Below are 26,581 nucleotides of genomic sequence, written 5' to 3'. Positions count from 1 at the left end.
TCAGATAAATGTAGTACAGTATTTCTTCAAGGTACTTTCAAGTACCTTCAACGTACTTTGTACTTGAGTAAGTAAATGTACTTAAGTACACTTCTTCTTGTTGTAGTTACTAAGTTTCTGCCGCTGCAGACAGCTGTTATCTCCCTGGTCATGCATTGTCATTGTCACTCACTCGTGCCAGTAACTCATTGATGAGTTGAGGTGTCATCCCTGAGTCCATCTCTCACATTACTTCAACATTCAGCATGATTATGAGAGTCACAGAGTTGCATAGTCTTCTCACATGCACTCTAATAGACGGAAAACAGCTTGTTCCACTCTGACATGTAAGCCTCAGGTAGTAGATAAATAGTAACTTTACCTTTTTAAAGAAAAAATGATTCATTAATTGAATAATTACAGGGCTGCAAATAATGATTACTTTCATTACTGGTTTCTTGATCAGTTGATCAATTGTTTGGTCAAGAAAATATCTTAAATAAAATGTTATGTCTGCAAATGTCTTTTTTCTAACCAACAGTCCAAAACCCAAAGCTATTCAGTTCACTATCATACAGGAAAAAGAGAAGTAACAAATCCTCACATTTGAGAAGCTGGAAAAATTGTAATTATTGACAATTGGTTGGTTATTGGTTACTAAATTCAGGTGATAAAGTTTAGTTTTGCTATGAATGCTGTGTGTAGCATTAGCTGTTTTGCTGAGTGTAAGACTGACTGATGGAGTCAAACATTTTCAATGACAGACACACTGAAACAGAGGATGATATCAGTTACTATATGCCGAAGTATTGTCAGGCCCAATGGACAGTACATATGAACGACTAATTCTCTCATTACATACTGTGTAGATAGAAGATAGAAGTCAGTCCTCTGAACCCATTTGGAGGATAAATTATTGGATGAGCTTCCTTTAATCAGCACAGGTGAACGTGGTGAATGCAGTGCTAATGGAATGAGGAATGGAGTTATGCATGTACAATTTTCTATGTATATCTGTGTATGTAATATGCATGTATAGTATAATAACACATACAAAACAGTAACCTAGTTATTGTATGTTCTATGATGAGGAGCCAAGGGTGCTGGGGTCACGTGTAGCATGTTATAGCACTATATAGTATGAGCCACGTGCTCATGGCCTGATTCTTTTCTCTCCAGGGACAAGAGCTCACGAGGGCACACACACACACACACACACACACACACACACACACACACACACACACACACACACACACACACACACACACTTCACATAGAAACATACAAAGATACACTCAGGCCTGTCTTCATAGACAGAGAAATGTGTGACACATATACTTACATGCACACACACATCCACATGCCTGCCAAAGGACGCTAATGAAGATAAAGTAGCTAATTAAGCATGACAGTGAGGAATGATGGGCGGTCATGTTATGTGACATTATGGGGTTGGCTTGGACCTATAGACATAGAACTGGGGCCAATAGGACACAGAGTCAGTGAGATAGAGAGAGACAGAAAGACAGAGAGAGAGAGGCAGCCAGTAGTGGTGGGGTGAAGGCTAAATTGAAATATATCAAGAAAGGGACAGGTAGAATATTTTTTAGGTCTATTCCAGCTTCCATGGTTTTTAAATTTCCCCTGAAGTATTCTTTCTATAGACACACACACGCGTGCGCACATACACGCGCGCGCACACACACACACACACACACACACACACACACACATGCACTGCTGGCCTAAATCTATGAGGTGATTCCTGCATCACGGCTGATTCCATACTGTCTGAGGAGGAAGAGTCTTCAACATACACATACAATACATTCATTCCCTCAGTATCTCTGTCTGTCTCTCTCAATGTAAGAAAGCTGCACTAATCAGTATTTTTATATGAACAATGGATCAGATTATTATGTGTAATGTGAAAGGAGTCATGGTCATGTGACATGGTGACAAACGTGCAGAGAATCAGCTCCAACTCTGCAGTTCTGTTCAGCTCTATGAACATTTTAGCCTTTTTCAGCTCACTGTTTTGGTTGTAAGGCCAGTAGCTTTACTGTTTTGGTTCAGTCTCATTACTGCTGTATTTGCTCTGAACTGGCACTAGGAAATGTAACAGCGTCATGAAAATTAAAACCCTTGAGACCGCTGTGCTCAGCAAATTTCATGTAAAAATCTGTACAACTGTTGATTTTTAGTATCTTGTGTTGACTTAAGAATGACACTACATGGAAGCTACTTATGGAATGTACAAAATGGAAAGGGGTTCATGCTCTGAGGAGTGTGAATGTGTTCAGTTAATTAAAAGGACTTCCAACCATTAGCAATCGATATTTCCTGACATAACATCAGTTAGTGCAATGTTCTGTAGTCACTAGAAACAGTATAATTCACCCTCACTATGAGTATCCAAAGCAAATCTCAGGAAAATCAGGACATTAGATTTTGAGATACCTTGACATGGATCAATGAAAGAGGAAAAAAACCTAATGCTGAAAACTGTGCATTTGTATGCCTTGGAGCTATTCACAGGCCGATATGAATATGAAAATCTGAATTTGACTTTGAAATGAATAAATATGAACATGCAAATCGAAAAATACACATTTTTATTTATTCACATGATCCTGATGGACATAGCTCACATTCCTGTCTCCTATGTGTTGCTCCTACAGTGAAGGGCTTGTGGCTGCTCAGATGAGTGTGTTTACCTGTGTGAGTGACAGAGTTGCACGGCACATCTTCTAGCATGTGCTTGTAGTTTGGTTAGTCATTGTTGTATTTGTCTGAGCATGTGCGTGAGTTACTCAGTGTTATGTCATGCACCCCACCCCCAGCGTCTTATGTGTTACGTCATGTCACCATAGTAACTTCGGCAGTGGTGATGTATTCTGCCTCATTGGACCACCAGTCACCGAGGACCCTCACCAAGGTCTGTCTCTGTTTGTCTGTTCACTGTGCTGATTCTTGCCCATCTGCGTTTGTGTGTGTTTGTGTGCGTGTGTAGTCTAATGGAACACATTATGTCAAGAGATAGAGGGGAATCCTATGTGTATGAGTATGTGCTGTAATTGTACCAAGTGTTTCACACTTTAAACACATGCGCGCACACACACTCACTCACACTGAATGTTACAGCCTGTGATTTACAGTGTAATTTAGTTCAGTGAATCAGGGACCAGTAAAATACTTATTGCTTCCTAATGTAGGTACAGTGGAAGAAAACATGGCCATGGAGTACCACAGGGGCAACTGGGTATTTTGGAGGAAATGAGAAGTAAATTTTGCGTCTTTGTATTTTTTGCAAATGCTGGTTACCTGTAGGGTACAGTACAAGAAACTGAAGAAAGGCTACTGAAAAATATGGATTAACATGTTAATTACTGTATAATTATTAGAGTAAAAAAGAAAGAACATCAAAGGAATATTACAGCCCACATATATGGTACTTACTGTGTTATGTGAAGTTATAGCCATACTACTACATCCAGGGTTTTACTGTCATGTCACCGGCTTGATTTTATGACTTGGAAGAAATGTGGCTGTACTTTTGCAAATTTGTTCTCAGTAGATGTGTTAGTCCATCTCTCCTGTAACTCATCACAGTTATGCTGGAGTAGAAAACAAACTCACCTTTGTCAAGTACACAGATATGGAGGACTTCTATTGTAATCTGCGGACTATTAAAGTAATGTTATAATGTAACATGCAACTGCTGATGGATCAGACGTGGCTTATCTTTAATGTTTAATGAGGAAGTATTATTTGAATGATTAACAATAAGGTGTTTTGGCTGTAATATAGTGTGAGGCCCTTTTTTTTACCTCAAGGTACCCAGTATTTACAAAAATACATTGCTGGGACCCCCTGTTTTCCATCAGTAAGAACCAGTTAGTGTTTTATTGGCATCTTATTCATACAGTGAAGTTACACTGTAAATCATCTGTAAATGACATTACATTTAAATGATTTAACAGCAACACATCTTTCCAGAAACAGTGTCCCGTCAACAGAACACACTCAGCATTTTTTTCTAAGAGTGGACAATATGGATGAAACTCTTCATCACAGGATATGTTACTTATTGTTGCAGCACCAGTATTTATTGCAATGAAGAATGTAAAATCAATTAATAAGATGTTCATTGATGTTCATTTTAATTAATACCTTACAACACATCAAAGTATTCATCACATTGATGTGATCAGTGATGTCTCAGATGGATAATTTAATTTAATGTCTGTCTGTTTGTAGTCAAATAGACAGACAAAAGGAATACAGCAAAAAATATAAAGTAGTTTTTGACATCTGGTAGTGCTACAGAGGAGTTCTTTCTTTATAAATATAGCCAAGTGTGGTGCTATTTATAGAAGCCCTGTCATGTTCTGTACCCAAGTCAGTGCCTGTTGAGTAGTGGGAGAAGAGATGGGTCGATGGTGAGGTGCTTGAAGATACCGTGAGTGGGTGCCCATCTTGTTTGTCTTGACACAGTATAGAGTTCTGCCAATTTCATTTTCTCCGAAAAAAATGATGATAATGTGATTTCAGCTGAGACCTGTGCCAAACAAGCATGTTCCTTACCTCTGAAGAGTATGATTTTGTTGCATTTGTGTTACAAAGTAACTTGTACTTTGTAATGACCCTTTAATTAAGTGTCATCTAAAGAAGCTAGTGGAGGCTACATGGATGATATTACCTCATTTTTTTCTCAAGGACTTATATCTTGGTTAGTGTGCACTAAGACTTTGTTCTTCTTTTTAGCTTAATGATAGTTGTTGGTGTTAACAGTTATCAGGTAAACATATGCTTCCAAGCACATATCCACCATAAAATGACCATTATTACTGCTGTTGCAGTCATCACTCCAAAGTATCATGTTCCAGCTCACTGCCTTTCTATTCTTCTATCTGCCTGTGACATAGCTGTTTGCAAACCATTGCAAATGTTTCATGTTTCTGTGTTTTGATAAATATAGCTGAGTGTGGTGCTATTTATAGAAGCTGCAGCATGCTCTGCACCTAAGTCAGGGCCTGTTGCATGGTGGGAAAAGGAGATGGGTCGGAGGTAGGGCGCTTGAGGATACTGTGACCTGGATGAGTGAGCTGGAATGATCAGCCTCACAGTGCTCTGCGTGCTGCCGTACTAATGCTCCTGCAGGAATGCAGTGACACAAGATGCATGTCTCATCTGCCTTTGTTCTGTGGGGAGAGGGAGGGTTTGGAGTATTCAGGAATGTCAATTAACTGTGGATCTAAGGAGCCTGTGCTTTATAGCCTTCAGTCTGTTTGTGTATTTCAGTGGACTTTACAACAGTCACTACCTCATGTTCATCTGCAGAGCCAACAAATATAAAGGATGTCTCTGTGTGTCATTATTTAGTTATATAAACATGATGCATTCACAGTCTTTCAGTAATCCAGCTGCCCTGAGGATAGATTTGTTTGTTAATAAGAATATTATTCATGCAACCATTCTAACCATTCCATCATCTCTTTGTCTTTTCAGGATATCATGTCTCCAGCACCATGGTTGTGGAGGAGGCGAGGTGGGGTAGTCGTCACCTTCTACAAGATGTTTATGACAATGAATCCAAGCTCTACTCTGAGCCTGAGAAAAACTGCACTGAACCAGGTAAGACTGTCTCACAGGCTAAATATGAGCTCAGTGTAAAAGAATTCATGTCACAGGAGCAGACAGCACTGTGAGACACTAAGCAGTTTAAATAACCCCATGTGTTTCTTTGAAAGAAAAGGCAGAGGAATTAATCTCACTGCGTTGTGCTGGTGTTTTCCTCAACAGCTTTGATTAGAAGAACTGTGATTATTTTGAGAGACCGTAATTATTGAGGAGTTGGACTTTTGGCCAGCTATGAACTGGCCAGTGTTATAGATGTGTGTATTTTAACTCGTCGTTGTAATCTTTCTTTTGGCATTTTGACAATATTAGACCGTAGACAGTCTAGACGGAGTCAGCTCGTGTTGCTCAGTTCATTTTTCATTTAATACAGCTGATTGTACATTATTGTTAAATGTACTTACGTACATTTTGGAAATGATCCAAAGGCTCATTATTTGAGAGGTGCATTGGGACCACTTGTGATGTGTTATTATGTCTGCTGTTAAAATGAGTCTGAGGAGTGGAGCTTGCCGCACACTATCCTACAGTTGTGAATATACTCTGTTATACAAAAAATTCAATGTTCACATCACCATGGTTTCATGCTTCTGCCATGGGCTGTTTAGTAAGGTTAGGTTAGATCATTATTTTCAATATTTAATCTTTATTTACACTTTATATTCATTTTTTGAATATAAAGTGTATATATTCATTTTTTGAATATAAAGTGCATAAAAAAGGACAGTTGGTTACCACATGCTCTTAGGAAAAAATTATTTGTTTTAGTCTGTAACAAGGGTGGCATGGTGATGCAGTGGTTAGCACTGTTTCTCATAGCAAGAAGGTTCTGGGTTCGAGACCAGGGCTTTTCTGTGAGGAGTTCACATGTTTTCCCCGTGCCTGTGTGGGTTCTCTCCAGGTACCCCGGCTTTAATTGGTGCCATATTTGTGAATGTGAATGGTTGTTTGTCTCTATATGTCAGGGTGTACCCTGCCTCTCACCCCAGTGTCAGCTGGGATAGATTCCAGCCCCTCCATTACCCATAAGGATATGATAATGGATGGATAGTCTGTAATGATATGATACAGATGACACAGAAAAGCTGTGAATCCATTCAGCCAGTTGAAAACTAAAGTGTGTGTGTTTTTAATAAATGACTTGAGATAAGTCACTGAAAGGTAATCTGCAACTTGATATAGAAAAGAAACTTTAACAAAAGAAGGGCGTTTCAGGGAAATGTACATTTGCCACAGCTTCCAGATGTCATTGAATTTAGATTGCTGGAGCCTCATTGAAAAAGTGATTCTTTCCATTACATATATATCATAAATAATATCACACCATTCCTCTATAGATGGGATGTCTGGCTTGAGCCATTTCTTTGTAATTGCTTTTCTAGCAGCTAGACTCAGTATTCCAAATAAATACTTTTTTTTCACACTTACGTTAGCTGAGTGTACAAGCCCAAAAAGAAGTTCATCCCAGTTAAATGTAATGTCAGTTCCAAATATAGTTACTAGTTTAGAATAAACCTTGCCTCAGAAAATATTTATTTTTGGACAGGCCCAGAACAAATGGTAGTGATTGGCTTTCTGAGAATGACACAATCTCCAGCAGCTGGAAGATCCTGTATGGTAGCCATGCTGATGTTGCTGCAGCTGTTGGTTTCCCTGTCGTATTTTTGTTTTATATATGTGGTATTCACTTTTTTTATTTCCTGCAGGCCTCTATAAAGTCTAGAGATGACTTTAAGCACGGAATCTGTCCTATAAGCACTGATAAACACTTTCAATAAACTATTTTCAAACGCATTTTGACTTTTTAACATAGTGCTGTTTAGGTGGTGGCATACCTGAAGAAATCTAAAAAAGTCACTATTGTTGAGACCATGTAGTCTTTTCAGCATCTGAAAGCTCTTCAATGTTGCCTGGTTGAACAAGGTACAATATGAGGAGAGACCCCGGCTAACCCACCCTTATAATTGGCATTCATCTTATTTGGGGCAAAGTCAAGATCAAAGCCGCACCATCTCAGGATCTTTATCTCTTCTAACATATCAAGTCTAGTAATAATGTTTAACCATGTTTTCAGAGATAAGCTGATCCATTTATTTCCTGTTTCCATCAAGCATTTAATTAGTCTTTTATCCCCTATTCTTGCTTGAATTGGCGTCTTCCCAGATATGTTTTCTTCAATTTCCTTCCATCTTGCTTTGTAATCTGAGACGCACCAACAGTAAAGAATCCTTAGCTGGGCTGATATATAGTAATCTCTTAGGCAGGGGAGAGCCAGTTCGCCCTTATGTTTTGACACTTGAAGAGTTTGGAACCTCATTCTCTGTTTTTTCCCCTGCCAAATGTAGCGTGATCCCATTAGTTGAATTGTTTATCATTAATTTCAATTGGGAGGGTCTGGAATAGATATAATATCCTTGGCAAGATGTTCATTTTTATCGATTCAATCCGAGATTCAAAACTTAATATTGGAATAAGATTCCATCTCTTTATATCTTCCTTTAATTTCTTATTTAATAGATCAAAATTTAAGTTGTATAAGTTTGATAGATCTTTTGGAATGTTGACTCCAAGATACTTCATATGTTCTAAATCCCATTTTAGTTGAATCTTAGAGGTAATATTTTGGCTAGGATTGTAATTGAAGTTTAGTATTTGGGTCTTTTGGTTTTTCACTTTATAGCCTGAGACCGAGCCACAAGCACCTTAGAATGATAGTAGTTCCAGAATTGAATTTTCGGGGTTTGACAAACTAATTAAAACGTCATCAGCAAATAAGGAAATCTTGTATTCTTGGTCTAATATTTTTATGCCCATGATATTATTGTTCTGAGTAATCCCCTGACTTAACGGTTCGATAAACAATGCAAACAACAATGGGCTCAATGGGCAGCCTTGTCTGGTCCCTCTTTCCAGGCCAAATGGGTTTGGCTCTATTTATTTTTACTCTGGCTTTTGGTTTATTATATAGTGCTTTAATAGTTTTGATAAAAATTTGATAAAATCCAAATCTGTCCAGTAATCGAAATAGAAACTCCCAATTAACCCGATCGAAAGCCTTCTCGGCATCAAGGCTTAGTATTGCTGCCTGGTGTTTGTTTTTGTTTATCTTTTGTTTCGTTTATCTTATGTTTTTATTTTCAATTCTTTTTGCCAAATGTGGGTAAAGATCTTATAGTCTTGGTTCAAAACACTTATCGGCCGATAGCTTCCACAGTCTAGCTTGTCTTTACCCTCTTTTGGTATCACAGAGATCACTGCTTCTTTCCAAGAAAGAGGAACAATGCCAGTTTTAAGCACCTGGTTGTATGTAGTTTTCATTCTAGGGGTGAGTAAATCCTTCATCTCTTTGTACCACTCTGCCGGAAATCCGTCTGGACCTGACGCTTTGTTTATCTATGAATGTGATATTGCCTTTTTAATTTCTTCATCTGTAATTTCACCAATTAGAGTCCTATTTTGTTCATCACTCACTTTGGGTAATTTTATGAGTTTTAAAAAAGCTTCCATCGCTTCTCTATCTGTTTTAGGTTGAGTACACAGCTTTGTGTAAAATGTTTCAAAGGTTTGTTGGATATCTTTTATTTTGTAGTGTGTAGAGTTGGTAATGGGGTCCCTTATTTTATGGATTGTATTTTCTGCTTGTTGCTTTTTTAATTTGTAAGCTAATAATTTTGCTGATTTGCTCCCGGTTTCATAATATTTTTGTTTCAAAAAGGTTAATTTTTTCTTAATATCATTTGAGTAAATTTCATTTAATTCATTTTTTTCTTACTCATTTCCATTTTTATTCCCGAATTTAATGTCTTTCTATGTGCATTCTCCAATTTTTCCAGTTCCAACTGTAATTGTTCAATTTTTGCTATTCTGTTTTTTTCAAATTTGAGCAGTATCCTATAAGTTTTCCCCTTAGAACCACTTTGCAAGCATCCCAAAGAGTTTGTGGAGATACTTCTCCGTTGTCGTTTTCAACAAAATATTGCTTTATGTCTGTTCTTATTTGTTCCCGCATTGGATCTAGGATCCCTGTATTTAGGCTCCAAATGGTCCTCTTTTTTCGGTGTCTGTGTCCCTTGGATACATAAGGTAATAATCAAGTCTAGAATAAATCAAATGTGGGTGAGAAAAAAAAGTGCAGTCTTTTTTAGTCGGATTCAGTTCCCTCCAAGTATCGGAGAGACTCCCTCATCATTATTTTTATATTTTTAGTAGTCTTCTTCTCTCCTGAGTAGCAGGGTTTTGATGTGTCCAGGGTTGGGTGTAGTATAACATTAAAGTCTCCACCACAGATTAGGGTTCCTTGCACTTCTGAGACTAATAACTCAAAAATTTGTTTGAAAAAGGTCCATTCAGATAGTGGAGGAGTGTAAACATTCAAGAAGGTAACTAAAGCACCCTGTAGATAATCTTGGACAAGAACAAATCTCACATCTGAGTCTTTCTTTTCATAAATGCACTCAAAATTCAATTCCTGATTCCTGATTGTTATTTCCAATAATTAATTTCCAATTTCTGATTTTTATTAATCAAATGATTAATTGAGAAAAAAAAATAGTCAGCAGATTAATTGACAATTACAATAATCATTATTTAACTGAGCTAAAAAAGCCAAATTGTTAGTGTTAGTCGTTGCATTCTAGATGATAGATGGTGACCAAAACAGAGGAAATATATATGACAACCCTCCACCTCTCCCCTTCACCTTTACAAACACTCACATCCATCCCATCCGGTCTCAGAACAGCTGGTTACAGAGGAGCTGAGCAGAGAATTAAAAAACAGCATTCCCTCTGGTGAGGAGCTGGAAACAAACACACAAAGAGAAAGTGAGGGGGATGTTGACATTAAGATGAAAGCTGATGAAAAATACAATCTTCTCTCAGGTAGAAATTCTCTCTGCTCTCCCTCAGGCTGAATGTTGCCATCATCACTGTGTGTGTATCCCTGTGCATCTCTGTGCATCTCCCAAAAGCTCTCATGCCTTACAGTTGTTTTCTCTGTGGGCTTGTCAGTGCATTTGTGTGTGTGCATGTGTGTATGTATATGAGTGTTTTCCATGCGGAATCCTGGAGCTTTACAAGGCTGACGTCCTGCCAAACATTCTCTTGATCTCATTGTAAACACACCATTGCTATCTAATGCACACATGCACAAACAGATACACACACACACACACACACACACACACACACTCCCTCTCCCTGCAGTTTGGGGATGCTGCATTGGATTGTGCGGTCTGACTGAATTTGTACAGACAAGTTATATTTAGACAGCACATAGTTTATAGCCTGTTTCTGTTTAATTATGCTTTGTCTCCTGAAACACTAATTACCTTAATAGGGATTTTTTCTGCTTTCCTTTCCTTTCTACTGAAAGGGGCCTTCACAATATGCTCCTTAGGCCCAAGTTGCTCTCTGTGTTGTTCCATTATCATTTGTTTACGATTGCCTCTAGTTGCATGACACTGCGTGTTCAGGTTGAGTTACTGGGCAAACAAGTCAAATTATCTCTTCCTTTTACCAAAGAAAAATGTCAGGTGGAGTATTTATTAAGGTGAGGCTGACAGTTTTATCAGGGAGATGAGTTTCTCTTTGTGAGAGATAAGGAATGAACTGTATGGGAATAAGGGAGTAGGATATTTGCTGGAATGAGCTTGAGATTCCCCTCTACTGGGGGAAAAAAATTCTACTGCAGTTATTGTTGAGCTTTCGTACCAGCAGTTTGGAGGAAATAGCCGAGGTCCTATTTTTAGTGGCGCTGGCTTGACAGCCTCGTTGCAAATACGCAACAATGGAGCTTGGACACGTGATGATAAATTCCCCAAAATAATGTTGCTTCTTCTGCTGTTGACTCAGGCCAGCTGGGGTCTTCTGTGTGACTCCCTTAAGTGAGCAAGTCAATGGAACTGTTCTGAGCTAGATGCAGCTTAAGAGACATGACGTTTTTTGTGGTAGATATATGTGACTCATGAGGTATGCTGCAGAGAATATGTTATTGGTTGATCATCATCACCCTGGGTCAACTGTGATAGGAGATAAGATTAGGCTTTTAAAAGAGGCTAGAACACATCAGGATCTATTTTGTATAATGTCTGCATTTAGCACAAACGCTGGCTCAATACACTATGGCTTTTGCTGTCATCTAGAAAATTGCTCTGAGCCTTAAGAGGGTCATATTTGTCTTTGGAAACAGTAATTTGACAGAACACTCTTAACTCAAGGTCAATTACTATCTTTTTTGCTCAGAAAGACGGTCATCATTTTCTTTCTAATCAATGTGAGAATATTTAGGTTGATTACTTTCCTCTGATTGATTTTAATTCATGTAATGTCTGTTGTTCCCCTTTTTGTTGTCAAATGATACTAGTAATTCAGTTCATTTGCTGCTCTAAATTCCTGTGGTCTAGTCAGATTTTTCCTGGCGAAAGGTGCACAGAAAGTGATAAATACTTCTTCAGCGGTTTTCATCTGCAACAGTTTGCTATAGACTGATCTGAGTTGAAGGCAGAAGTGACAAGCAAAATCCACGAGCCTCACTTTAATCATCACATGGTTTTCCTGCATAAGACCAGTGGTAGGCTTTAGAGTCTGGAGTAGGGTCATAGGTATGACTCGTCACATGACCAACCAGTTTGTCATGGTCACATGGTCAGTCTGCATTGGACTCATAATTGGCTTTTAGTGTTTTTGGTCTTTTGATTACCACTGGCTTTAGTGGTGAATGAAGAAAGTTTCTACAGTTATGGTAACTCATGTAAGTTTTCTTTCACTAATGCATATAATTATTGTACATGTAATGAAATATGAACATACACTGTCTGTAGTGGTGGTGATGAATTACTGTATATATTCACAATCTTCTAGTGTCAGATGTAGCAACTTTACAGAGTAGAGTAATTTCAGTTCCCACCAGGATAATATGAGGTCTGCAAAGTCCAGCAATATAACTGAAAGAGAGAGAATCCTATCCTCCCATCTTGGGCTTCCAGGGCTTCCATTTAGTACCCATCTAAATGGAAGCCCTGCAGATTAGAAAATGTCAGCACTCAAATGAAATATTTGGCAGCAAAGATAATTTTTGAATCAAACCAAGTTTGATTACATGTGCAGGTGAACAGCAGCACTGACAGCTTTAGCAGCCACATCTGACAATAGTTTGTGTCTGGGGTTAAACGCTCTCTGTCAGCACTCATAGCAGCAGACACCGAAGTGAGAAAACTCTCCTCTCATCTGTCAGAGGAGATGTTTCCATACATTTGTGAAGTGTCAACTGTCTGTCCTGCTCTCTGTTTGTGCTGTAATCGGTCTGATCAGCGGCACTTACTTCCTCCTCTCATCTCACCGCACACAAATGTATCTATACTCATATGCACAGAAGAACAAATGCACAGGCACAGACACTGGAGGAAGTTCATATACAAACACACACATATGCAAACACACACACGCATGTATATGAAGCAAACAAATGTGCATTCATCAGGGTTTTTTTCAGCTCATGTTTGGCGTTCCTGCATTTTTTGTCATTTTCCATTGAATAACCAGAAAATACAAAAGTCCCTCTAAGGTCAAACACCAACGCACACACACACACATTCAGCTGTGATTATGCATTATAACAGTGGAGTGTGGTGGATCAGAGATAATCATGTTTACAATTGCTAACCTTCTCCTCTCCGCTCATGCACTACAAACAACCTCTGCCATTAGAATGTGTGTATTTATCCGTCTGTGTGAGTGTGTATGTGTGTGTGAGTGCAGTGGTAGCATTAACCTCTGTCTGTCATTTTCCTCTGTGTCTCATATCTGTTCTCAACTAATTCAGTCTTGCCCCATCATAAACAGCAGCACAGATAGATATGGATGTGTGTAGTGATCGCAGTTCAGCAGACTCCTAATGTGCTTTATCAGTTACACTTCAGATTATGATTCTGTCCATCAAGTCTTAATTAGCCATAAATAAATGACTTGTCACATTCTAATTATACTTCAGTTGTACAAATGGAACATCATTTAAAGGTTTATGCTCTTTTGCTCTCTGTCTCTCTTCACTATGCTCTCTCACTTAATTAGAAAGAGAAATGAAAACAGAAACAGTTGTATCATTGACATCATGAAGTGTCTGGAGAGTTCAATTTTACTTTTAACAAAAATGTCAAATTAACTTAAGTCACCTTTTAGTCATTAGGTTATTTTTTATAATTATTTGATATTTTATTATTTACTGTTTTATTCAACAAAACTGTCATCAACGGTTATTTTTCCTTGAAGTGTTTGTTGACGAAATTAACACTGCGTGAGTTCTTTCTGTAAAGCTTGGTTCTTGTAGCAGTTGGAAAAGCTGTGGGGTTTGCGCAACACTTTTGTTCTTGTTATAAGGTGTCTCAAAAAATGGTTGTAAAAGTCATAGCCCCCTAGAAGATCAGAAGAACTGACCTTTCTGTAGCATTGAGCTAAAACTTTTTCTCCTAGCTGTTAAATGTTCAAATCTGATGAGTACATTTCTATAAAATTTGCAGAACACGTTCATGCTCTCCTGAAGATGAACCCTTTCGTATTTTGAGCTCCCAATGAGCTTTTCTTACATGCCGCTTTCTGGCTGCAGTATCGCCCATGGATTTTTCTACTACCGTAGCAACATTATTCCACCTCCAAATTCTAGTGTTCTTGGAGAGCATATCCACATGCAGTTTAGACATACAATATATGTCCATCATACCCAGGAATTCCCAGTGTCATAAGGTAACTGGCAATTTAACATTAACATTTCTAAACACATTTATGATTTTGCCTCTCGCTCATTGGCTATAACCCTCTGCAACCCTTATGGATAAGCAGTACAGATAATGAATGAATTTATTTATGATTTTTATTTGTATTGGTCCAATAGCACTACCTGCAGACTTATCCCAATTACTGCTACAGCTCTAGGGATAGCTATAGTATGTTGTGTGCTCCATTCAACACTTCTATATTGTGGGGTGTAATGAACCAATGTTGCAGCAATCTTGAGGGGACCCAGTGGGGCTTTAGACATCTATTTCCCAGTCAATACTGTCAGTGCTCTGTGTTTTATTGCAGTTTTGCCCCATCTCCCAAAAGTCAAATGCATTGTAAATCCTTTTAAGAACACATGAGAAATTGCTGCCTTGACTCGTACTACACCATGATGAACAGCATGTGTGCTGCAGGTTTACCCAATATGCAGCTAATTATCTGCTTAATGAGACTATTTTCCCTTTTTCCATTACTGCACACTGAGGCAAAATGAACCGTAAAGGCAGAGTAAGAGTCTATTTGGAGACAATTCTGGCAGAATGGAGGCAGCAAAAAATTGTTAAAACTGGATGTCCAAAAACGCTCAGAGCCCTCGAGTTGCCGGGAGGGAACTTGTCATGAACTATAATAGAAACAGGAAACAATAGGAAATGTTAGGCACTGTGTGCCTGTGTGTGTGTGTATTTTTAGGGGGGGATAGAGGTGGGGGAGGGGGATGTGAAACATTTAATAGATTTGTTGGTTGGTTGGTCAACCACTTTCACAGAATGAAATACCTCAACTACTGAGTACATGGCCACGAAATTTTATACAGACACTCAGTAGTCCCAAGAGCTTGAATCCTACGGACTTTGGTGATCTCTTTTCATTTTGTGCCCACAGCCATTTTAATTATCCAGCCATTTACCTCACATCTACTGGATGTATTGGCCAAAACCTGGTACAGGACAGGTACTGAAGGTTCCCAGACAATGAATCCTGTTGACTTTAGTGTTCCTTAGCCTCATTCAAGACTGTCTCATTCACTGTGTGGAAGGCAGCCCCGAAGGGTTCCAGGAGATAGATAGTTAAAAAGTTTGCAGTTGCCAAACTAACCATTTAAGTCCAGCACACACTAAAACATTTTTAAAATCTTACCCAAAATAACAACAGATTTCACAGTTTTGTTCTTATAGCATGTGATGGGCAATGAAAACACCAACACAGCACACCTCACACAAACAGACTCTGTTCACCGTCAACCGGAATCTAGACTCCCGAAACTCAAAATCTTGTGCGGTCAAACATGACTTTAGAGTAAATAAACATGGTGGATGATGATGTCTCATTGTTTGTTGTACTTCCATCTTCAATCGGCTTGCTTCCTGATTGGCTAACATCCAGTCCAACGTGACAATCCACTGAGTGCACAGTGTACTCCCCACACAACAGGATTTTCGTTTGTAAATATTGAACGTGTTTAATATTATTATCGGGGTGACCCTGATTGTCTTCAGAGCAGATCGGGGAGGGTAAAATCCCTCTTTACACACCTCAAACAACAGGAGAATCCAACAAGATAATCATCTGAGCCAACCAATAATTGAACCTTTGCTGACTTTAATCGGGTGGCCCGATTATCTTTTTGTGTGTACCTCGCTTTAGTCTTCATCCTTGAAGTCTTTTCTACCATGAAATTTGGTTTGAATGTTAATATTCCCAATAGGGTGGGTTGTTACACAGTAACACTACTTTCTAAAAAAATATTCCCACACACAATCTTTAGCTCTGCAGCTAGTGTAGAATTGATCAGTTCTACAATACACAGTCAGATTACTACATATCCATCATATCAAAGGGCAATGCTGACTGGAGCAGATCAGATTTTCAATCAAAGGCAACAGCATCACAGCTACATTGTTTAAGAGAAAAACAGTCAGATTTATTTAGACATCATTGCCCATCCGTGTGTGTGTTTTGTGGCCTGTAGTGCTTGGCTGGGCAGGAGAACAAACAGGTAAAGGCAGGCCATGTATCCCCTTGTATGTGAAGCTGTGGGGCTCCAGCCCTGAACACAGACTGTGGGTGAAGGCAGGAGAGGGGACATGATGCCAGCTTCATGTAGGGTAGGAAGGGAAGGACATTACATGTGTTCTGCACCATGTGAGTGTGCTTGTATGTTTATCTGTGTGTGTGTATGTGAATATATGAGTGTGTTTACCAAGCCATCCCCTCCTTGCCCGCGGTCCATCTGTCACTCCAAGAATGCTCACTAGGCATGTCAGAGACCGCGGGCCAGTGGGAGGGTGTGTGTGTGTGTGTGTGTCTGTCTGTATGAGGGGAAGTTGGAGGATGGGGAGAAGGAAGAGGAGAGGGAGAGGGAGGAGTGGGGGGTGTTCTCTGTCACGTCATATCACATCATTTCCTGTTAAAGAATCCCACCAGCACAAAATAATTCAAAGTCTGAGACAGAAAGGAGAGACACTATGAAGATGAGGCAAATTGGCTTGTGTGTTTGTTTGTTGACAATCAATCAAAATGGTTCATCTCCCTGAGTTAACCATTAACAATGTAATGAAACAGGCTGAGAAACACAGGTGATCCAAACAGTGATTTTATGCCGTGTCGAGCTCAGGTGTGCTATGTAATACAGATTGTTAAATTCTTAGTGTTTAGATTTGCATTTTTCAAAAGTTCAAACTACCTCTTATTTGGTTCAGATTAATTTGAACACAACAGCTGTAGCCTGATTGTAAACTTAGTTGTAGAGTTTGTATATTTGCTTGTAAGAATCCTTGTTTATTAATAGAGCACCAGGGTATGTAGTTGATCTCAATGGAGCACAAGGCACTGTTTCACTTAAACACCCAATCTGAATTGAAACAGATTTATAGGTATGTAATATTTATATTTTATAGATTTTTTAATTTAAATAATTTTCCCTCATTTGAGTGGTAGTTTGGATTTCAGACAAAAAGTAACCGCTCTAACTAGCACTTCAAGCTATAATGGAGTGAGGCCACAGTGGGTGGATTGCAGCGATGGTTCATTATTTGAAAAGAGTGAGAAGTTCAGTTTGAGAGGAAACTTCGTTCTCTGAATGGATCTATCTCAGGTCATGGTGGTCAGGAAATTTTTATCAAAATCGAGATTATGAATTGTGTAAACCATGCAAAGCTCCCAGGCTACTTGTACAATGTAATCCACTTCTCTGCTGTCCTTGTTTATGTTCAGCTGGTGAACCAGTGACTGTTTGGTTTACACTGAACTTACACAGAAGTGAACTATCATGTCACTAAAATACACTGCTTCAGGAGGAGATTTGAAACTTTGAAAAGGGCAATAGCACAACATGGAAGCAGTGTATTTAGCCATATTTTGATTGTTTGGAACATGGCCAGCATACAGTGGGTGAGTGTGTGATCCTCAAAGGAAACATTTTGATGCAGTGTGGCTCTATGAATATATATTCTTTTGCCTGCTCTGATGTCAAAGCACTGATGCTCAGAGCTCCACTCCTTCCTTATGAGTTCGTACGCTTGCTTAAATCAGGAAACCTACCGCTGTGTCTCCTCTCCTGTGTTCAGTAGGAAGTCATGCCACACTTTGCATAATGGTGTAATATTATGCATAGTCTGCCACTGCACTTGCGTTTCCTCTGCATGGGAACATGCCCACACACGCACGCATGCACACACACACAGCACAAACCACATATGGAGATCAAGGCTTAAATGTCATATTACTCAGCAGCGTAATGGCGAAGCAAGCTGCACACAAGGTGTCAGATTTCATCAGTGTATGGGAGGTGTGTGTGTTTGTGTGTGTGTGTGTTTTAGTGTAGTCTACTTATTTATGATCCAGGATTATCTTTTCAGCAGAAAAATGTTTTGGACCTTCACTCTTTGCTTCACCTTTTGTGAGCTGGGCTATACAACACAAAGCAGTGTGAAAGAGTCAGGGAAACGTTAAGTGGCTGTGAATATGTGTGTGTGCATTTGTGTGTACAGTACATGCTTATTGTCTAATTCGATTGGACCGTGTCACTCTCCACCCTCATGGTGCCAGTGGTTTTCAGTCAAGGTCAAAAAAAGCACCATGTCATTTGACATCCACAGAGGATGTGGAGCACAGCAGCAAAAGGTGAGGAAACAAATGCAAGTCTGCTACTAATGTGTACTGCATGAATACAGATGCCAAAGGTCTGGACTCTTCACATCATGTGAAAAGAAGCATCAACTTGACAAAGTCACAAAAAGACTTTAAAACCATTGACACTGGTGTGACTGCCATCTCAGTCAATGAAATGTATAGATTTCAGTGGGATGTTTGAATGTTAGTTATTGCGTTTTGATGTAGTTGTTAAAGCTGAATCCAAAGGCAGTTGTTGCTCTTTCACTGGGACTTGACTAAGAACTTGGTCTTGAATTGGGACTTCCCTCTTGAATTCACAGCCAAGACTTGAGACTTGCTTAGTTTACATGCACAGCAATATGAAATAAAAGAATACACTAATTATTTAGATACTGCCATATTTGATCAAAGACTAAGTATCAGATGGGGGCCCAACATTCAGTACCTGAAACTGTTCAATACTTTATAGCATGAATATGGTCATTACTCAAAAAGAATTGAGGTATGATACTTTATTGACCAAATCCATTGCATCAAACATTGGTATTAAAAAAGCCAATAAATCACCTTCCATACACACACCAGCTCCACACATTAAACATGTACACACACCGTTATGGTGGAAAATCAATGATAATTGACTGTTGCTGTGTTTCAGCAGACATCTCACTGGGTGAAAAAGATAAATGTACTAGTATGGAACCCCATGGGACATTATTCATTCTCTTCAATTGAATTCACCCCCTGGGTCTGTCCCGGACACCAAACCTGCACATGCAAAAACTATTGAGTGTCTGAGATTTTTTTTTTGTCAGTGTATAATCCTCTGAGGAAATTACTGAGGAGCTGAACATCCCCTGAGTCTTTGATCTGTTATTAGTGACGACAGACACACTGTTCTCTGTAGGATTACCTTTGACCTTTTTGGCATTTTTTCACTATGTTTCACTGTGGGTCTTTCATTGAGAATGAAAACATACATCCCATAAATGCTGATAATAGCATAGACACATTAGTGTAATGAATCTGTCACCTAAATAACAGGGGGATTCCACTGCACAGTCTGCAGACATCTTGTTATTGGTTTAACTGGTAATATACTTCCAGCAATACTTGTTTAAGTAATCACTATAATAATCGCTCTACAGTCATAGGGAGAGATGCATAAAATACAGCTGAAGATGTCCCTTTCCCTTGTCGTCCAGTGCATGGCGGCTACATCCAAGAGCTCCTCACTCACATACAAGTCTGCCTTCATACCTCTTAAAAAATGGCTAAATGTGCTGAATCAGTATCAACAGCAAACTAGATAATATGCATTTCCTGCAGAAAATGCGTGTGAATGCTTCAAGCATTCTCACCATTGTTCTTCTATTTCATAATTATTATTATTAGTAATACTATTTTTTAAAAAGCTATAACCACCCATCCACTGCTGGACTCAAACCAGCAATCTCATGATTCATAGGCAACTGCTCTACCCGTTGCGCCACAGAAGACCACAGGGTACTGCATGGTACTACAATGAATTGTAGTGGTAGTAAAATTGCAAACTTGTATAGATAGCAAAATTGCAAAAAGCACAACATATTCATAACAATATCTATTATTATTATCATAAGTGTTATCATTGCTTTTATCAGGAGGGGTTTTTGATCAGTAAAAATACCACAAACAAAACAGTAAAAATAGCATAAGCAAAACTGTAAAATAGCACAAAAGTATAAACAGTTGAACAAAGTTGAATAAGCAAAACAGTAAAAATAGTATAAAAGCATAAACAGTTGCAAAAAGTTGAATAAGCAAAACAGTGAAAAGCTTAAAAAGTGAAACATTTTCATAGCAGAATAGTTTCTACCTCAGAAAATGCAGTGAGATTTCAGCGTCTGAAGTGGGGATTGAACCGGGAACCTTGGGATTGGGAAAGATCCCATAGGATCCCATTCATTTTTTATAAATAAAATCATATAAAAATCATACAAGCATAAGATCAAAAAGTTGTATACATCCCAGAATGTCCTGAATGAGCATTTTGATACCTGAATGGTTTTAATAGCACAAAGCATGTAGGACTAGTTAGGGACCGAAAAACGTACAGAAGAATAATAAGAAGTGGCCAAAAGTTTACGGAAAGAGAAGAACAATAGTGTGAATGCTTCAAGCATTCACTATTGTTCTAAAAAGCCAGATAACTGCATGCTTCTTCAGACAGATTTTCCGCTAGTTCCTGGACTCTGTCTGTCTCTGGACAGGACACACCTGCTCATCTACATTCAGCATACACTGCTTTAAAAATGCACCTTCTGAAAAACACTTTGAAGCTCAAGCGATTAAATAAAGTTGCTGTAAGTTTTGCTAGCATATTCTGCTGAGACTGCAGGCTGCTTTTTAATTCTTGGACCTTCTGTTGCTTTTCTTGGTGGCTAAGGCTAGCATACTTAGCTCCATGCTTGCTGTCTAAGTGTCGATGTAAACTGTTTTCCTTGGACACTGCCACTGCCTCATAGCAAAGAAGACACGTCGGCTTGTCTCCATTAAGCACGAATATGTATTCGCTTACAGATCTCTCATTAAATTACCTTCCCTCTGCATCAGCTTTTCTTTTCTTGGACATTCTGGGACTATTTACATTTTTTCCAAACCCCATCATGGTTGTTATTGAGACACTGCCATCCAGTGGCTAAAAGCTTTCATTGCACAGTAAACAAACATCGAGATGCATTCACTGTACTTCTATAAAGCGGCAGGGGATTATATTTTATGATAATCATAGTCTTTGAAAGCTCTCGCGGGCCACTTAACGTGAAGTGGTGGGCCTTGAGTTTGACATGTCTGGCTTACATCTTTAGAACTGTCCACATAGATGTTTCTAGTTACTGACTAATAAAAACAAATCTTCTATTCATTTATATTTTTTCATATTTTAGCAAGACACCTCCCTGTGTACCTGTTGTCTTGATAAATTCAGAATGTTAAGCAATGTACTCATGTCACATTCATCTTGCTGTTCTTTCCAAGTGTTGTTGTTTTTAACAAAAACACTGTTAACACATTTTAATTAATTGCAGCAAAAAAAAATCACTAAGCTACCATCAATGAAACACTTCCTGCATAGAGGTCACATTAAAGCCTTCAAGTGGCTAAAGGAGCACACTGTTCCTTCTTTTTCCTTGTTGGCTTTTAGTGTGAAACGTAGGAAATTAATTAATCAAGTTTTATTGATGGTAGCTTAACAGTAACCAAAAACAAAACAAAACAGAACTGTAATGTAGAAACGACTGCAAATACTTAGTGAATGCAATTGTGCTTATGATTATTTATTATTATTATTATTGTTATTATGATAAACTCAGAGCAGCAGATTGGTGGGTATGACATGACTGTTGTTGTTGTACTAATAAAATTAGTGTTACAGAAATATATACCAAATGTATATCCCTCCCTCCCCTCAGTGTACTTTAGCCAGAGTTTATAAGTGAGCAATCTCAATTTATCAGTTCGTCCAGTGTGATTCTCTGAATACCTGCTTTGCCCAACATCTAACTAAGAGGCAGTCTAATTAGCCAAAATAACTCAAAAAGGGAATACATACCACTGTAATTAAACTTAAGTATTTATAGCAGATTCTTAAACAGAGTGGAATTCCCCTTTAACAACAGGAATGTATTACAGACATACCAGATGCTTTCACACAAACTAACTCTCAGGAGAGAGCAGTAATGTTGCACTGTAGCTGTAACTCGCCTAAGTCAATGTAACTGTGACAGTATATGTGTGTGTGTGTGTGTGTGTCTATTTAGGACCATTCTGCAACTCAGGCAATTCAGCAAATTTTGCCAGTGGGAACAGCCCCTTCCTCCCCTGCTGCCATGGTAACCACTGAACTGTGTCACCTGCTAGTGGATGTTGTGTGTGTGTGTTGGTGCAGTGGTGTGTGTTTTACAAAAAGGAAGAAGTAGCTGGAAAAGAACACTCACCATGTCCAATTCATATTTCATTACTGCAGTTTTCCACATCTCTCTCCCAGTGCATGTCAGCTTCATACCTGGAGACACCTGCCTCCTGTGTCCCTCTCTCTCTCACACTGCATCTCACTTGATAGCTTACTGCCACTAATGTACATGGGGCCAGCTAACAGACTGACAGACCTGAGTCACAGGGGTCAGGAGGAGTGAGACAGGGACATGGACACTGTAACACAGAAGAGAATAAAGAGGTTTTGTCCTGATTATTTGTGTCTGATGTTATTTCCATATGTAGGCAGCCCCCAGAGTACAATATATGTGTTTGAATGAGAAAACTTCATTGATTTGACTTTGTGTCTATCTCCATCTGTGTCTATCTAAACAGTTAAAAGTGTTTCTCAGATATGTTTTGCCAATGGATGTTTGGATTTGAACCAAAATTGGTACTGTACATTTCTTTCACCACTGACAAAGAAAAATTGACATTGTCTTAAAAACAACCCACATGACTCTTACAGAAATCACTGAGCATTTTCTTATCTGCCACCTCTATGGTTCAATCTTTGTTAAACTCAGACAACTAATACTACTTGGTAATGGTTACGGAGGATTGGTGGGAAAAAAGAATTCTGACTGTGCGGTTGGACTGAATGCTTTCCTGAAAGCATTTTTTTCTCAGGAAAGCCAACATTACTTGCATAAATGAAATTTGATCTTGAACACAGATCTGTGGATTATTCATCTTAAAATGGTTATTTTCATTTTCAGGTTTTATTATGTCATCTATGTTAGATTATTTGGTAATTGTTAGTCAAGCAACAAAAACTCAACAAAAATAAGTCACTATCACTATCTTTAAGATGGACAAACTACAGTGTCAACCATACAGACTTGTTTGATCATCAGTTCTTTACCATATCTTCTTAATCGTTTTAATATGTCCAAGTGGTTATATGGGAGTGCATTTGTCCAGCTTTATAATGCTGCTGCCATTTTAGTATGAAAAGTGAACTTCAGAATTTCAAGTCCAACTTTAGTATTTAGCTGTGACCTTTGTGTGGTACTGGTTTGGAGAAAGTCTCTTTGTTCCTGGACATACAGTTGTCTTCAGTATATTAAAACACAAGTGCACATCAATGACATGACAGCTCCCCATAAATTGTCAGTTGTCAGATGAGAGTCAGTTGTAAATATGTATGTATTTAATGAGGATGTACGAATGAACATTTTTTTCCCACACAGAGGTTACTTGAGAGGATTTTGTTTTTCACAGTTGAATTAATTTTTTGTGAGTTTGCCACAGAATTTGGTTTGGATCTGTGGTTGTGTAGCATCAGTGTGGTCATACCTGAGGCTTTCTCTTGTTTGAGGATAGAATAGAATAGAACTTTATTGTCATATTTGAGAAACAACAAACGACCATTTTGACAGCACAAGATAAAAGATTAAAAAATAGCCAGAAATTACAAATATAAAATAAAATAGAGATGAGATAAACAGATTCAATAAGGTAGTACATACAGAGGTAATAGTGCAAAAATCATAATAAGAGAGAGAGAGTTCCAGTTCTTTGGGTAAGGGCTTTATTACACCTCAGTTTCAGGGTGGGGAGGAGGGGTTATGCATTTGACAGCCAGTGGGAAGAAGCTATTTTTTAATCTGTGAGTGATATGACTCAGATTTACATTTGTTTTGTTTTTAAAATTAAATCATTGTTGAGAACTACAGTTTTATTCAAAGGTTTGGGCATCCGTAGGCACCCTACTAAGTGTAGTAGTTCTTACTTGTATTTACTTCTTTTCACTTAAAAAATCATTTGCCCCAGGGTGCCCAAACTTTTGCATGCAACTATATAGGTCAGGTCATAGTTGATAGCACTCTTCTGCTCACTGTGATTTGTCAAGAAACTTCTTTTTTTTTGGTCACTTTTTTTGTCACTTCTGTGACAGCTTGTGCCTTCACTGTGGCAGCGAACAGTACTTTACACTGACGAAATTGACGAAGAGTCTGTCAAGAGAATGAAAGAACTGAGTTGGAAGAACCCCAGATGTAGCTTCCTTTTCTCCCTCTCCTCTTCTCTTCCACTTGGTTTATTTTCAGTGTCTATACTCAAATGTTTTCATGCTGTAATCTGTGTGCTGCAAGCACGTCCCTATCATGATGCTGTTGCTGCTGTTGCAGTAGTGTAGATATCACCAGTTACAGGTGAGAAATTGATGATTATATCATGATATGACCCCCCACTACACACATGCATTCCTGTGTGTCTACACTTGCTACACTCAATGACAAGCTTGTCATTCTTGAACACCTTATCCTTACTTTAATCTAAATATTTGAGGCTTGCTTTTTTATTTTTTTTTACAGATTTTTGCTGAAAACTATGCAGAGTGCATTGATTTAAGCTGATTTGTGTGACCACACATCAAAAGTTTCCTGCAACAAGAGAGTCATCCACGGCAGGATTCTCAGGCAGCAGGGACAGCAGAAAACATACACCAGTCAGTAAAAGAAAAATGATGCAACAGGGCTGCTGAATGTGCTACAGATCAGCCAAAGTACAGTAATACAGTACAAGCACACACGTACACATGCATATTAAGGCTGGATCTAGAGAGTGATGTCATGATTTACAGAAAAGAGTGGATGTAAAACAGGAGCACATTAGGTCAGAGAATAAAAGGAACATTAAAGCAACATGTCGGTGTGTGTGATGGGATTAATATCAGGCCATCTGTTTATGTAGACATGAACCTCATGTGTATGATGATAGCATGGGTTAATGTGTGTGTTCATGGGTGTGTATGAACAACATGTATAGACTATGTGTGTTGTAGTCTGGTGTTTGTACATGTATAGTGCAGGGCTGGGGCTTTATGGAGCTCTACAGACAATAATGGTATTAAGAGGATAGTGTAGTTCATGTCAGGAGGGCACTTGCTAAAGCCAGGACAGGAAGATTTCCTCTTGGTCAGAGGGAAGATTGTGCTGTTGATTTCATGGTATTAACTTGCTGTAGGCAAGCTGTAGGATTGTATGACATATAGCAAAGGCCAGAGGGTTGAAGAAGGGGAAAAAGGCCCATATTTTCAACTGATATGCCTATTTGTTTTTGTTTTGTTTTGTTTTGTTTTGTTTTTTAGCATTTTATTTAATGCAATTCCAATATTGAAACTTCAATTTTAATGTTAAGCAGCAAAAGTTATAAATAACTTTGAATATTTAAGTCACTATGTGTATAGTTAGACATTAGTTAACATTTCTGGCTTTGGCATCTCCCAGTGGTATCATAAAAAGACACTGTTGCAGACAACAATGAATAACACTATATCAAAGTGTATGCTGTCAGAATAATTTGAAATATGCTGAGACACAGCATTCACCAAAGCAAAAGGTTCTCTAAATTAAGACTACCATGTCCTGTAGTTAGTTAGTTAGTTCATTGTATATTTTACCACTAGTTCAGATCATCAGCAGTTTTAAAAACATTTCTTATCATTTATATGCTGATGATATTCAACTGTACCTGTCCTTCAAACCACATATAGACATAGACAAGTTATATATTTTAACTGACTGCCTAAACACAATCAAAGATTGGATGGCAAATAACTTTTTGCAATTTAAGTCACACAAAACAGACAGTCTAATTATTGCTCCTGAAAGCATCAGTGCTGAAGTCAGACAGAGGTTTAAGTCCTTTTCTTCCTCTGTAAAAGCCAATGTGGAACCTTGGTGTCATTTTCGATCAATCCATGACATTTGATTCTCATGTCAAGTCCCTGACCCAATCTTGTTTCTCCCATTTACGAAATATTGCTAAACTCAACGCTGTTGCCTCAAAAAGTGAATTGGAGATGCTTGTCCATGCCTTCATCTCCTCATGTTTGGATTTTTGTAATGTACTGTTTTCTTGTCTGAACAAAAAGTCAATAAATTGCCTCCTATCTGTACAAAATGCTGCTGCTAAGCTTCTAACTCTTGCTCATAAATCATCCCACATCACCCACTTTTACAGCGTTTGCACTGGCTGTCTGTTAAGTTTAGATTTCAATTTAAAGTTTTGGTTTGCACTTTTATGGCCTTACGGGGTGAGGTGCTGAATTA

General features: G+C 38.5%; 1 protein-coding gene across 1 annotated transcript in view; it reads left to right on the top strand.

Moving 5' to 3' along the window:
- LOC108896011 (sodium/potassium/calcium exchanger 3) overlaps positions 1 to 26,581 on the top strand; it is an 82,112-nt gene that overhangs the window by 24,726 nt on the left and 30,805 nt on the right. Inside the window, exon 2 of the mRNA XM_018695033.2 lies at positions 5,494 to 5,619. Within this exon, the coding sequence (XP_018550549.1) occupies positions 5,494 to 5,619 (126 nt within the window). The remainder of the gene's footprint in view (positions 1 to 5,493; positions 5,620 to 26,581) is intronic.

This window comes from Lates calcarifer, linkage group LG16_LG22 (assembly GCF_001640805.2).
Source record: "Lates calcarifer isolate ASB-BC8 linkage group LG16_LG22, TLL_Latcal_v3, whole genome shotgun sequence".
NCBI lineage: Eukaryota > Metazoa > Chordata > Actinopteri > Centropomidae > Lates > Lates calcarifer.
The sequence above is the reverse complement of the archived record's forward strand: the minus strand, read 5'-3'. Positions and strand labels throughout refer to the sequence as shown.